At 50.7% G+C, this 13,329-nt stretch overlaps 1 protein-coding gene across 5 annotated transcripts; it reads left to right on the top strand.

Annotated features, from left to right (window-relative positions):
* Window positions 1-830: 830 nt before the first annotated feature.
* LOC127032794 (zinc finger protein 566-like) lies at window positions 831-12,955 on the top strand. Of its 5 annotated transcripts, XR_007768924.1 has the most exons (9): window positions 831-1,065; window positions 3,574-3,660; window positions 5,081-5,314; window positions 5,938-5,960; window positions 6,675-6,790; window positions 7,095-7,127; window positions 7,896-8,009; window positions 9,125-10,712; window positions 12,408-12,955. XR_007768924.1 is itself a non-coding variant. In XM_050920394.1 (8 exons), exons 1-8 carry the CDS (start codon window positions 859-861, stop codon window positions 9,946-9,948), a joined length of 1,635 nt encoding a protein of 544 aa, XP_050776351.1. In that variant the 5' UTR covers window positions 831-858; the 3' UTR covers window positions 9,949-10,844. The 5 variants fall into 5 exon arrangements, 4 of the variants coding, with proteins under 4 accessions (XP_050776351.1, XP_050776350.1, XP_050776349.1 ...); XM_050920394.1 differs by lacking the exon at window positions 12,408-12,955 and having other exon boundaries at window positions 6,678-6,790; window positions 9,125-10,844; XM_050920393.1 differs by lacking the exon at window positions 12,408-12,955 and having other exon boundaries at window positions 9,128-10,844.
* Window positions 12,956-13,329: the final 374 nt, after the last annotated feature.

Raw genomic sequence — 13,329 nt, 5'->3', positions numbered from 1 at the left:
GTCTTCCTCCCCAATTTCCCCATCTGAAGTCACACACACACACACCCAGCTTTGCCCCTGGGACAGATCTTTGCTGTTAAGGCAGCTCCACTCTCTCCTGCAGGAGCATTAAACAAGGGAGCAGATTCCCAGGGGCCCTTGGTGCACAGTCACTTTCCTGCCCGGCCCCAGCCCTTCCCCCGGGTCTCGCCCCTCACCTGCAGGCTCCGGCTCAGGGGCTGGTGTCGGCAGAGCCCGCGGCTGGTTCCAGCCCCTGCAGAAAGTCCCCCCGGGCTGGGCACAGAGGAGGGTTAGTTCAGGGCTCCCCCAAGCACAGACACAGCTGGGAGGGGAGCAGCAGCGGCTCAGCCCCGGCTCCCAAGGGAGGCAGCAGCAGCTTCTTCTACGAGCCCTGCTGGCCAGCAGCTCCCAGCAGGGGGATGATGCCCAGTCTCTGATCCCTCTCTTCTTTCCTCTCCTCCCTTTCCTCCTATACCTTCCTGTGCGTCCCTCCATATCAACTCGGGCTGCAACCACCCCCTGGGGCTTTCCCGGGTTGGACCCGAACCCTCCCAGACCCTGGGGTTAGAACGCAGGGGTCCGGTCTCCCCATCCCCGCTGCTCCCCTTCCAGCCCCCCCCAGCCTGGCTCTCTCCCCTCCCCCAGCGGCTCTGGAGACCTGGCTGCCTGGGATCTGGGTGTTTTCTCTCCCTTCCAGGCTGAATTTTGTCTCAATGCTCCTAGTGTCACAAAGACCCTGGCGAGGGCCCCCAGGGCATGAGCCAATCCCGGGCGAGGAGACGCCTCTCCATTTCCCACCACAACCCCGCCTCCCCCAACCCAAGCAGAGATTAGAGCCCTTTGTATGTGCGGGCGGCCATGGCCGGTAACGGGAGCCCAGTGCCGAGCCTGGAAGATACGCTCGCCTCCTGCCCCGTGTGCATGGAATATTTCATAGATGCCAGCTGCGGGCACAACATCTGCCCGCGGGCCTGCAACCCAGACCCCCTGGAGGAGCCGGAGTGGAGCCCTTGCTGTCCTAGATGCCAGAAGCCTGTCCTGCATGTGTCATGTGCCACATACTGGGTAATAATTACGTGAGCTGGACTCCAGGCTTGTAAAACCCAGCTAGCGCTTTGGCAGAGAAGTATGGACAGAAGTGCTGCAACTGTAGCTGGCATGCTAGCCATGTGCACACAGACTGACCGCTGCCTGGCGCATGCTTCCTCCATAGGCTTCCTTCCTGTGGAGCCCTGGCTCCTCCTTCAAAGTTCCCTGCAGGATGCACTGTGGAGCATGGTGGAGATGATGCTATTGCCCACCGAAGCATTCGAGAATCAAGAGATTGATTTAAGAATCGTGAGATTTAAAAAAAAAATAGCACACTTGGAGATCTCTTTATTTTAGGGTGACCATATTTCCCAAAGGGGAAATGGGAGATGGCACAGGGCTGGCTCCAGCCACTCGCCCGAGCCACCCTTGCCCCATGTGGGACTGGCTCCAGCTACCTGCCTGAGCCCTGGCCCCCCCCATCCCCACGCGAGGCTGGCTTTGCTGCTCGCCCAACCCTGCCTGCCTCGTGCCTGAGCCCTGCCTCCTCACCACACGTTCTGCTACATCCCACTTTGTTGACAAAGTGAGCATTTGTCCCTTTGCCCTTGCCATCTGATCAAGCAGGAAAGAGCAAACGGGACAAATGCCCACGTTTGCCAAAGAAGTTGTGATGGGCGGGACACGGCTTAAAAAAGGGGACTGTCCTGGCCAAAACAGAACGTTTGGTCACCTTCTTTATTTTCTTTCTGGCTTTTGAGCCTTGAGGGTTCACCATGTTGATGCTTTTTAATTGCAACCATAAAGATGAGAAACTTAATCTTTGTAGAAAGTGAAAGCTGAGAGTCTGGTGTACTCACAAAGTTCTGGGGCCTTAGGGGAAAAATCACAATATATGATGAGACTTGAATAAATCAGAAGAGCTGGCCCTACGGGAATCATCAGGCAGCTCAGTACATGGGGTGGGGGAGAGAAGCGAGCAGAGGTGGGACATGAGGTAGACCCAGGAAAGTGCTGATGCTGTCCTGCCAAGGGGATCAGGACCCCATCTCCGTGGTGTGCCCCAGGCACTCTGAGTTCCACCATGGGGCCCAGAACAGGGGATGATGCAAGACACTAAGGGGAGACGCAATGGGCGCAGTTCACAAACTAGAAAGAACAGCCCTTGCTGCAGGGTGGGTGTGACTGTACCAGGGAGAGGCTGAGGCTGGGGTTGAGAGATGCAGGCAGGGAGCTATAGCCCAATGCCTACTGCAGAGCATATTGCTAAGTCTCAGCCCTTCCCCTCCCACCTCTGAAAGTAAGAGGATATTCACGGTGGGTCATTTTATGTGGAGGTGTTTACTTGGAGCCAGGATGTGAGTACAGGTGTGGGGGGGATTGAACATGTGGAGATTTTAAGAGCTGGGATTTTGGTTGTGGGGTATTTGGCTTCAGGGTGATGGGGATGTGAGATACGTTGATGGTGTGCACCCATGGTCTCTGGAGAGTATTTGGGGTGTGTGGCAATATTTGGAGCTGTGCTTGGGGGCATGTCAGAGGGTTGGAAAGGATTTTGGAACTTGGGGAGGGTGTTGAGGGGAGGATTGGCAGGTTTTGGAGCTGTGCTTTTGTGCTGTATCATTACTACTTCCAGCTCTCTCTGTTTCTATATGGACAATCCAGCCCCCTGATTGCCATTCCCTCTCCCATCTGCAGTAGCTTTAAAGCAGTGATAGTCAATGGTTTAGGAGCCCAATTAGCGATCACTATTCACCAAAAGAGCCACAGTTGTGTGAATTCATTGTTTCATTTACCAGAGTACTATACAGTCATATTTAAACAGCATGACGGGAAATATTATATATATCCCTATTTAATTTACGATTTTACGGAAATTGTGGATCCCACAATATTAGACTTCCACTACAATTTTAATGCTGAATTCATGTGTATGTATGTTACCTTTTAACAGTCAGCCTCACTGACAGCCCTGGGTGGCCGGGGCTCCGGCTGTCATCCCCACACATGACAGGGCTCCAGCTGTCAGCCCCAGGCAGCCAGGACTCCTCCTATTAGCTATGGGTGGCTGGGGCTTCTTCTATCAGCCAGCTTTTCCAAGTTACTGCAATTACTAAAGGTCCATTATTACTTTTCTGCGATTTTCCATGTCTTGTCCGCAACTCAACCGCAATTATATGACAATCATCCTGCGATTCAAGGATATATATATAATTCTCAAAGCAAATAAGTTAATAACTTAGTGCAAGTTAATAACATAATTGATTAATAACATTATAAAAGCATCCTGATTGTTAATAACTTAGATTAATAATGAAATCACACAGTGTTTTACTAACATGTGCTGCGAAGAGCCACTTGAGCCTCAGTCTGAGTATCAGTGCTTTAAAGAAAGCAAGCTACGGGCCAAATCCTGCCCTAGGATCTGTGTGAGTGTGTGCCAGGGATACTGCGGGGCAGAGGGGTCCCTGAAATCTGGCAGCTGTGACACTGTCTGTAAAATCAAACCCTCTTACACCTGGCTCCCACCCATGCTTCTTCCAGGATATGTCAAAAGAGTGGCTGGCCTGTCTGATAAAAGAGAGAGAAGAAACCAAAGCTGATGAGGAGATGCAAAGTGAGAAGCTGCTGGTAGGTGCCCAGAAACCCTTCCCCAAGGCTTGCCTGGTATCAGAGTACCCTGAGTGACATGGCAACACAGGGCTTGTCCTGCCAGCCCAGTCAGCGAACCATCCCCATTGCAGCCCAGGGAGAAGGACAGGATTGGGCAGGTGTTGGGTAATGAGATATCCTCGGAGTGTGAGTGGCTGCCATGCAGGAAAGCGTCTGTCTGTGTCTTGGCCCAGAAAGTCCCCTGCTCAAGCTGTTCAGATATTACGGGAACCAGGGTTCATGTGAAAGGTGGCTCAGTGCCTCCATAGGAAGAAAATACTGGGTCCTGAAGGGCTCTTTCATCTGTCAGAGAAAAGCATAACAAAAGCCCATGGCTGGAAGCTGAAGCCAGACAAATTCAAATTAGAAATAAGACACTTTTATAAAAATGTGAGAGTGATTAACCAGTAGGACAAACTACCAAGGGAAGTGGTGGATTCTGCATGTTTTGATTCCTTCCAATCCAGAGTGGATGTCTTTTTGGAAGACCTGCTTTAGTCAGATACCGGTTGTTGGTACAGGAGTCACTGGTTTGAAATTAGACAGTGTGTGATATACCGGAGATCAGCTAGATCAGTAGTTCTCAACCTATTTACCATTGTCGGCTGCACATGCCGCTCTCTATGTGTTATGTGGGCCACATCCACACTATCTATCTATCTGTCCCTGAGGCCAGGGCTGGATTAATCTTTTGTGGGCCCTGGTGCCCAGACTGTGGCCCTGCCCCTCACTCCGCCTGTGCTCTGCCCCGAGGCCCTGCCCTATCTTGGCCTCTTCCCCCCAAGGCTCTGCCCACTGCTCAAGCTGGGGGGAGGGGGCAGAGAGGAGGGAGCAGGGGGCAAGGATGGGAGGTGGTGAAGAGGAGAGAGTGATGGGCTGGGCCTCGGGGGAAAGAGACTGAGCGGGGGCGAGGCCTCAGATCAAAGTGTGGGCAAACCATGGGGTGGGGCTACCGTCCGGGTGCGGGGGCCCCTTCTGAGTATGGGCCCAGCACCATTGTAAACCCAGCATGACTGGTTGCAGCTGTGTGTTGATTGGGCCTTAAGCAGCCTATGGGCTGCGGGTTGAGATCCACTGATCTAGATGATCTAATGGTCCCTCCCTGACTTTAAAATCTTAAAGGTAGAGCACTGAAAGGAAATAAAATGTGGGTTGACTGGATGGAGATTTTGTCACAATGCAAGTTGATGAGGTTGTGGAGAGAAAAGTCCACCCCATTGTCATTAACAACATTCGGCTCTCCCCTGCCCTGAGCCCTCCATCCTTCCTGTTCTAAGTGAACTTCCCATCATGCACCATAAGGGATCATGGCTCTGGCCAATATCTCCCCCCATCTTGCTGGGAGACAAATGTATGATATTTCCCTGGTTACCATGCTGCCTTCTCCCTGCAATTGCAGAAACAGACGGAAGCTGAGAAACAGAGGATCCTCTGCGAATGGAAGGATCTACGTGGGTTTCTGGAGAAGCAGGAGCAGGTACTGCTGTCCCAGCTAGAAAAGCTGGACAGAGCTATTGTCAAGAGAAGGGACAAGAGCATCTCTGAGCTGTCCCAGGAGATTTCTCTGCTAAGTGAACTGCTCAATCAGAGGGGAGGAGAGAACGGGCAGGAGCCACTGAGCCAGTCCATACAGGTGAGATTGTGCTATTGCAATGACAATGCACAGCAATTCTATGGCAGCATCTCAGCCCTAGATCCCAAAAAAGGTGGGGTTGGGATCATATCCCCATTTTACACAAGGGGGAACAGATGCTGAGAGAGGCAGGGACTCGCCCAAGGCCACACAGTGAATCTTTGTCAGAGCCAGGAATGGGATCCAGGGCTCCTGGGCACTGTAACCCCAAGACCATCTCTCCCGCCCTGTAAATGTCTATGTGACCTTACTCTTTGAGAGTGAAATTCCTCCCAATGTAGAGGACCGGCCCAGATCAGTCCCTGGGTTGAGTGGGAAAGAGGGGCTTGTGTGGGCTGTTAGCACCAAGCGAAGTTAACGCTGAATGTCACAAATGTTTTCTTCTTGTGAAGTGCCTGGGTTGCCAGTGAGGGCCTCTCAGCAGGGGTTCCCTGGAGGCTGCTGAGAGTAAATATCCCACCTGGAGGGGATGTTCACTGCTCTCTGAGTGTCTGAAATTCCCCAAATATCTGAGACTCCGATAGTGACTTGTCTGCAGGAGCGGAGGCCTCCCCCAGCCTGAGACATGTTCTCTAACTGCCTCTTCTCTCTCTCTCTCTCTCTCTCTCTCTCTCTCTCCCTAGGGTGTGGGCAGCTCTGAGAACAGGTGAGTTCTGGGCTCCATCTCCCTCATGGTCAGTTAGGCTTGGAAACCACACTGAATACACAGCTGCCCAGGGCCCACAGAGTGTAACACGCTGGCTTGGTGTGCGTGATCATGTCTCCCCCTAGTGGCTGCGGTTGGATGGGCAATGACAGACAGTGCTAGCTTGGCTTCTCCCCCAACACCATGTCCTTTTTCTAGCCCTGGTGCCCCCAGACACAGGGCTTTACCTGCCAAGCTGGGCATGCGCATGGGGCAGCTCAGAAAACGGCAAGGCAGAGCTTCCAGAGCGTAGCTTTCTGAAGGGTGAGCCTGGATTTCAGGTGACCAAGTGACTCTCTGGGCTGCTGTGGCAGCACTACACCCCTGCTCAGATTTGAGTGGACCTGCATGCTAAATGGATGGCTCTGGCCCTGGTGGCTGCCTCTGTAAGGAGAGAAGCCAGTTACTATCTGACAGCTAGTGGGGTTTCTCCTTTAGCTTAAATATTAGGGGCTTTGTGTGAAAGGACAAAGTTCAAGGAAAGCTCCCAAAATTGCCACCGTTCCTTGCCTCAGTGTCTTCCCACATCCCATTTTGTTCTGGGCCCACTGAAGGCACAGGGATCAAGGCAGGTGACATCATCTCAGTCTACAAGGCTTATAATCCCAGAGTTCGGGGGCTGCCAGGCTTGGGTTGTGGACCAGGCCCCTTTGTCACCCCTCTGCCTTTCTCCAGCAGGGAGAACAGAGTGCTGCAGAAGCCAGAGTCTGGGTTTGTGGAGCTGGAGAAGAGACTTGGGGATTTCTCTCAGAGAAGTACCACCCTGCTGGAGCTGCTGCAGGGATTCAAAGGTAAATGGGAGACTCATGGTGGCATCTCCTTTGGTTAGAGTAACGGTCGCCCTGGAGAGGAGTCGGCAGCTCTCATGACGTCACTGACCCGGGCACCATCTTGCGTTCCCCAGCTTGGGTGAACTGCCCTTTGCCATGGCAATAGCCCTCTGGGGCTTGCCCTGTCTGCAGTGGCTGCATTGCTAGCCTTGGGCTGCCTTGCTAGTTCATAATTAAAAGTGCAGTTACATTAATGTCCAACTGGAACATCCCCATGAATGCTGGGGTCTGAATTCTCACTTCTCTCATGTTCTCCTTCCCCTAGAGACTCTGCGACTGGAGCTGGACAGCAACATAGGTATGTGGGGGCTGACATCAGAGATTATGACATCAGGGACATTATTGGAAGCCTGAGGCAAGGCCGTTTCTGTGGGCACGGCTGGTGGGGTTGAGCAGGCCCCTTGCCCCTCCATCTCAAACCTTCCCGCTTTAATAACCTATAACTGGGACCCCCGTTAATGTCAACATTTCACACGTCAAACCAAACAAGCAAAACATTCTCAAATATTAGAGAATTGGGAACGTTCCTCCTGGGTGCAAACTCTGAGGGGGAGGCATTTTCTGACATTCTTGCCCCATAGCTCCCAGAACCCATGTGAGAAAGATTGTCTCCCTCACATTCTCTCTCATGGGAGAGGAGATTCAGAGACACAATGCAGAGAATAATCCATCCCCATTGCTTCTGAGAGTGAGGCTGGGTGGTAGATACCCTCTGTGTTAGTAAACATGGACGCACACTCACATAAAACGAGACTTCATGTCTCCCTCCCTTCCCAGGAGTAGCTCTCTGCCTGCAAGAGCTCTGTCTTCAGCACTGTTAGAAAGAGGGAAGAGGTTGCACAGCTGTGCTCTGCCAGAGTTATAAAATTACCCAGTATGTGGAGAGCCCTGGATCTTCTGCTGGAGCAACGGTACACATCTTCCAGGAAACATCTGACTTCCCCCAGAAGTTTTCCAGGAACATTTGCCCATCTGTTTGGTTTATACAAGTGTGCCCACCCAGCCAGCATATCTGGAAACAACTCTGTAAAACCGTAGACTCACATGTTTTCTTTCCCTGGAACAGGTTTTCTAATTCCAAAACCTGACATGATTGCTCAGGTGGAATGGGGCAAAGAACCCTGGGTGCCAGATCTCCAGTGCTCCAAAGAAAGAGAGATCCTGAGAAACACCTGCACAGGTGAGGAATGAGTCATACAGACTGGAGAAACGATCTGTCATTGCTGTAAACAGCTGGGATTCCCACAAAGGCCCAGCACGCTCATCCAGTTCTGCCTCACCTCACCCAGATGAAGAGAGCCCTAACAAATTCACAGCCATGAAAAACACATCACGAACCATGAAATCTGCTCTCCCCCTGTGAACATCTGGTCTTTTGTGTGTTTTTACCCTATACTACACAGATTTCACAGGGGGAAGACCAGTGTTTCTCAAATTGAGTGTCCTGATCCAAAAGAGTGTTTCAGGAGGGTCACAAGGTCATTTTAGGGGGACATGGTATTGCCGCCCTTACTTCTGTGCTGATGTCAGAGTTGGGCGGAATACCATACTATGCTACCTTTACTTCTGTGCTGCTGCTGACAGCGGCTCTGCCTTCAGAGCTGGGCTCTCAGCCAGCAGCCATGGCAGCAGCACCACCAGCACCAGCACAGAAGTAGGAGTAGTAATACTGCAATCCCTCCCCTACAACAACTTTGTGACACCCCTCTTCCCCTCCTCCCCCCACAACTCCTTTTTGGGTCAGGTGACCAGATAGCAAGTGTAAAAAATTGGGACGGGGTGAGGGGTGCCTATGTAAGAAAAAGCTCCAAAAATCGAGATTGTCCCTATAAAATTGGGACATCTGGTCACCCTGTTTTTGGATCAGGACCTCTACAATTACAATACTGTGAAATTTCAGATTTAAATAGCTGAAATCATGAAATTAACCATTTTTAAAATCCTCTGACCATGAAATTGACCAAAATGGACCAGTGAATTTGGTAGGGCCCTACAGATGAAGATTGGTGACACATCTTCCTGGTAGATATCATTCATGGCTTCCCACCCATCATGACTGAAACCTGACCGTACATCCCTCTCCACTGAGTGTTCTCATGGAATGTGGAAGGATTACTGGTGCCCTCCTCTTTCTGTCTTCTGGGAAAGGTGGGGATGGGGTGGAATTCAGTTCCTGTTTTTTCAGTTTCCCCATCAGATATTTGGGTTTGTTACCCCCTTTTCTGTTCCCCTTTCTGAGGTTCCCTGTCCCTGGCACAGGGACTGACTCCTGTCTGGATTCTCTCTCTGTCCCAGCAGGCAATGGGATGGTGAGTGGGAACGAGGAGGAGAATCCACAGCAGGAAGGTCCCAAGCGAGTGGAACCTCATGGGACAGTATCAGGAATATCCAAAGCAAACATTTCCCAGAGTCCTGATCTCGAGGAAGCCCATGAGAGTCAATGCAGGTCAGAAAGGCAGCAGGAAAACCACCAAGAGAAGTTGCAAGGTAAATCAACTCACCAAGTGGAAGGCTTGGAGGATCTCAATGAAACAGTGATCCAGCTGAAAATTAGCACTAAAAAGAAACAGCATGAATGTGTTGAGTGCGGGAAAAAGTTCAATCACAAATCAAACCTTACTAGACATCTGAAACTGCACACAGGAGAGAAACCATTTATGTGCAGTGACTGTGGGAAAACCTTCACTCGGAGGTCACACCTTATTTCACACCAGACAATGCACTTGGGTCAGAAACCTTATCCCTGCTGTGAGTGTGGGGACAGATTCACACGGTGCTCAAACCTTATTTCACATCAGAGAATCCACTTAGGCGAGAGACCCTATAAATGCCCCGACTGTGGAAAAAGCTTCAGTTCAAAATCAAACCACACTGTTCATCAGAGAATCCACACAGGAGTAAAACCTTATAAGTGTGCTTATTGTGGGGAAAGTTTCATTCAGAGCTCACACCTGGTTGTTCATCAGAGAACACACACGGGAGAGAGACCCTATACATGTCCCGATTGTGGGAAAAGCTACAAGGCGAAGGTTGCTCTAATTTCCCATCAAAAAGTCCATGGAAGATGGGAGCTCTCACTGTGGGGCAATGGATCTGTGCCCACCTGCAACAAACTATAATTTGCTTCATTTGAGGGTGGTTCTGGATGGGACAGTAGGTGGCTAGATGGTTTAGGTTCCAGTGGATGGTGGTGGAGGCCAGAATAGGAGGGAGCACTAGGTACTACTGGGGAGATGGGTCATATCAGGTTCTGGGAGGGGAGCAGGTGATGGAATCAATGAAGAGTAATTTCTGTGGGTTCCACACACACTTTCCAATTTAGAGAAGAGGTAAACTAAAGCTCCCTTGCAGTTTCTCTTGAAGACATATCGGCAGCTCCTAAGGCCTCTTGGGCAGGGGCAGAGGCACATTTTTCAGGAAAGCAGCAAGGGACCCGGTGGGTCTGTAGTTACCAGGCAGTAAGAGATGCTGATCAGAAGTTGTAGAATTTTAGCATCATGTTCAGTGTATTGTACATCTGTGCAGACACAAACAATCACTGGAGATTGGGGGGATTTTAGGTGGAAATTCTCTGGAGAGGTGGGGGTCTTTGGGGGATTGCACAGATCCGGTGAGGGCAGTATGATGTAATAGTGAGAGCAGGGGGAATTGCGACTCAGGACTCCTGGGTTCAGATGCCAGCTCTGAGAAGGGCGTGAGGTCTAGATTAGAGTGGGGGCATGGAAGTGGGAGGCTGGAATGCTAGGTTCCATAACCAGCTCAGTTCCTTCCCTCCTCTCTGTGCATCTCTTCCTCCCATTCCCACCATGGGGATAATAGTAGACTCCCACCTCCCAGGGAACCATGCAACCTCACTAATTACTGTGTGTTAAGAAGAATGTAGGTACCAGAGCAGGGAAAGGTCCTTAATTGACTGAGGAAAGAGAGGACCATCAATCAATTTAATGGCATTTCTCTGTTTATCTGGATGTATTGCAATAACTTTTGAACACCGCATCCAATTGGGCCGAACCCTACTGAGGCCTTGGCTACACTCACACTTTACAGCGCTGCAACTGGGGTGTGAAAAAACACCCCCCTGAGCGCTGCAAGATACAGCGATGTAAAGCGTCAGTGTAATCAGGGCACGCTACACCCGTAAGGGATGTGGTTTACATGCAGCACTGGGAGAGCTCTCTCCCAGTGCTGCCGCTCTGACTACATTCACACTTCAAAGCGCTGCCGCGGCAGCGCTCCCACAGCGCTGCCGGGGCAGCACTTTGAAATTCCAAATGTAGCCATACCCTGAGTCTCCAGTTGTCTGTAGATCAAAGAACTAGTTGTTTACGGCAAATCCCAAAGGAATGTGGTCTTTTTGGAAATTGAGAGCCACTCGGATTGATCTCTGGCTAGGTGCTGAAGGTGGTCTATTCAGTTTATATCCATCTCTGGCCATCTTATTCGTGCCACCAAAATTTTTGGTTCCCATGTGATCGTTGGCTGTGTAGTGGCATTCTTTCATACACACACTTTGGAACGTATTGGTCTTCCTTTCTAATAATATGTCCACACCAAGAAAGCCACTGAAACCAAACCTGTACTTTTGGAGGTGGTTGCTGGATTTGGCTTCAAATAACCTCATTTCTGATCTTGTCCTGCCTCTGGATTGGGAGCAGTTGTTGCAGATGGTGAGAATGTGATGTTCTTCAGTCTTCCTCAATGCCCACTTCCATACAATAGAACTAATAGAGCCATGCTTTTTTAAAGCCACAGTTTCATAGCAAACTTGATGTCACAACCTCCCCACAAAGGCCGCTGAAAGGCCCCGAAACACGGCAACCACTGCTACTGTATAAGTGCCATCTTTTGAGCATCCTGCAGCCCTGTCCATGACACTGGCCAAATGTTTGACAGTTGTCATTTGCTCAGTCTCCTGTTTGGACAAGTTAATACTGAGCTGGTTGCAGTCTGGAGCTGGAGGCCACTGGGGATTAATAACCAGACCAATGTGCAATTGAGACTGAGCCAGCAAGACAATGTCATTGATGTATTTGAGATCTCAAAGCAGAGGGATATTCAGCTCAATTCCACCCACTTCTGCCTCATCAAGTTTATTCATCAACTAATCAGTTGTTGACACTGAACAACGATGGTGTCAGAGCTCAGCCTTGTCAAATTTGCATGGATATAAGACTTTATGCTCTGTATCTGCTATTGACTCCAACGCAGCTTTCCCTTCCATGACAGAGTTCTTCTGTCAAGGATACCCAGAGATGCCGAGTCACCTCATCAGATCCTATAGCCTCGCTCAGTTCACTGAATCAAAGGGCTGGCAGAAATCTGTACCATGGCTGTGCAGCTTATCAAGTTCAGCCGTCTTCTCACAAAGCTATCTCACGGTAAAGATCTGGTCAGTCGTGGAACAATGAGGTCTCAAGCCACACTGTGAATATCGTGACCTTCGCAAAAGTGCTTCGTTAATGCAAGACATTAACACAGAAGTGAAGATTTTCCTCAGAACTGACAACAGCATGATGCATCTATAATTGCTGCATTTCCACCTCCCAGAGAACCATGCTGTGTGTTAAGAAGGATACAGGTACCAGAACAGGGAAAGGTCCTTATCTGGCTGAGGAAAGAGAGGACCAACCATCAGTTTGATGGCATTTCTCTGTTTATCTGGCTGTAACACGATAACTTTTGAAAACCGCGTCCAATTGGGCCGAACCCTAACAAGTCTCCAATTGTCTGTAGATCAAAGAACTGATTGATCATGGCAAATCCCAAAGTAATGTGGCCTTCTTGGAAATTGAGAGCCACTCTGGCTAGATGCTTAAGGTGGTCTAGCTGTATATTCAGTTTATATCTATCTCTGGCCATCTTATTTCTGCTACCAAAGTTTGAACCAGAATAACACCCTTCTTCCAGTCTTGGGGAATGGTATTAGTGCACTGGAGGGTCTGGAAAAGCCTATGCAGCCAAAGGACAACAATACTCTCATCTGCCTTCTGCAACTCAGGAGTGATGTTACAATCTCATTGATGGCAACCATTGATACCTTCCAGCTAGCAACACCCCGCATCTCAGCCCCGTAGTCCCAGCAGAGATTAAAATGTTGAGGGGAAAATGGAAGCCGCTGGAGCCCTTGTCATGGAGGTGGGAGAAGGGGGGGGGGGGACCTGAAATAGAGACAATGGGAGGGAGGCACACAGGGAACTTGCAGGGGGAATAGAATGTTGCAAGGATCCCCTAGTGCAGTGGTACCCAAACTGTGGGGTGGGCCCCCCCGATGGGGGCGTGGAGGAACATTTGGGGGGGGTGCAGTGGGCCGGGCCAGCTCCCATGGGGGATAGGGAGGGAACACCACCCAGCCCCATCCCACCCCCAGCTCTGCTCTGGCCCCACCCCCAGCTGCGGCCCTGGCTCCCGACCCCGCACCTGACCTTGGCCCCAGTCTCGCTGCTGCTCCACATCCAGCTGGGGGCTGACTGCAGCTCTGCTTCCAGCCACAGACCCATCCA

The sequence above is a fragment of the Gopherus flavomarginatus genome, chromosome 12 (genome assembly GCF_025201925.1).
Source record: "Gopherus flavomarginatus isolate rGopFla2 chromosome 12, rGopFla2.mat.asm, whole genome shotgun sequence".
NCBI lineage: Eukaryota > Metazoa > Chordata > Testudines > Testudinidae > Gopherus > Gopherus flavomarginatus.
This window is presented reverse-complemented; position numbering and strand designations above follow the sequence as displayed.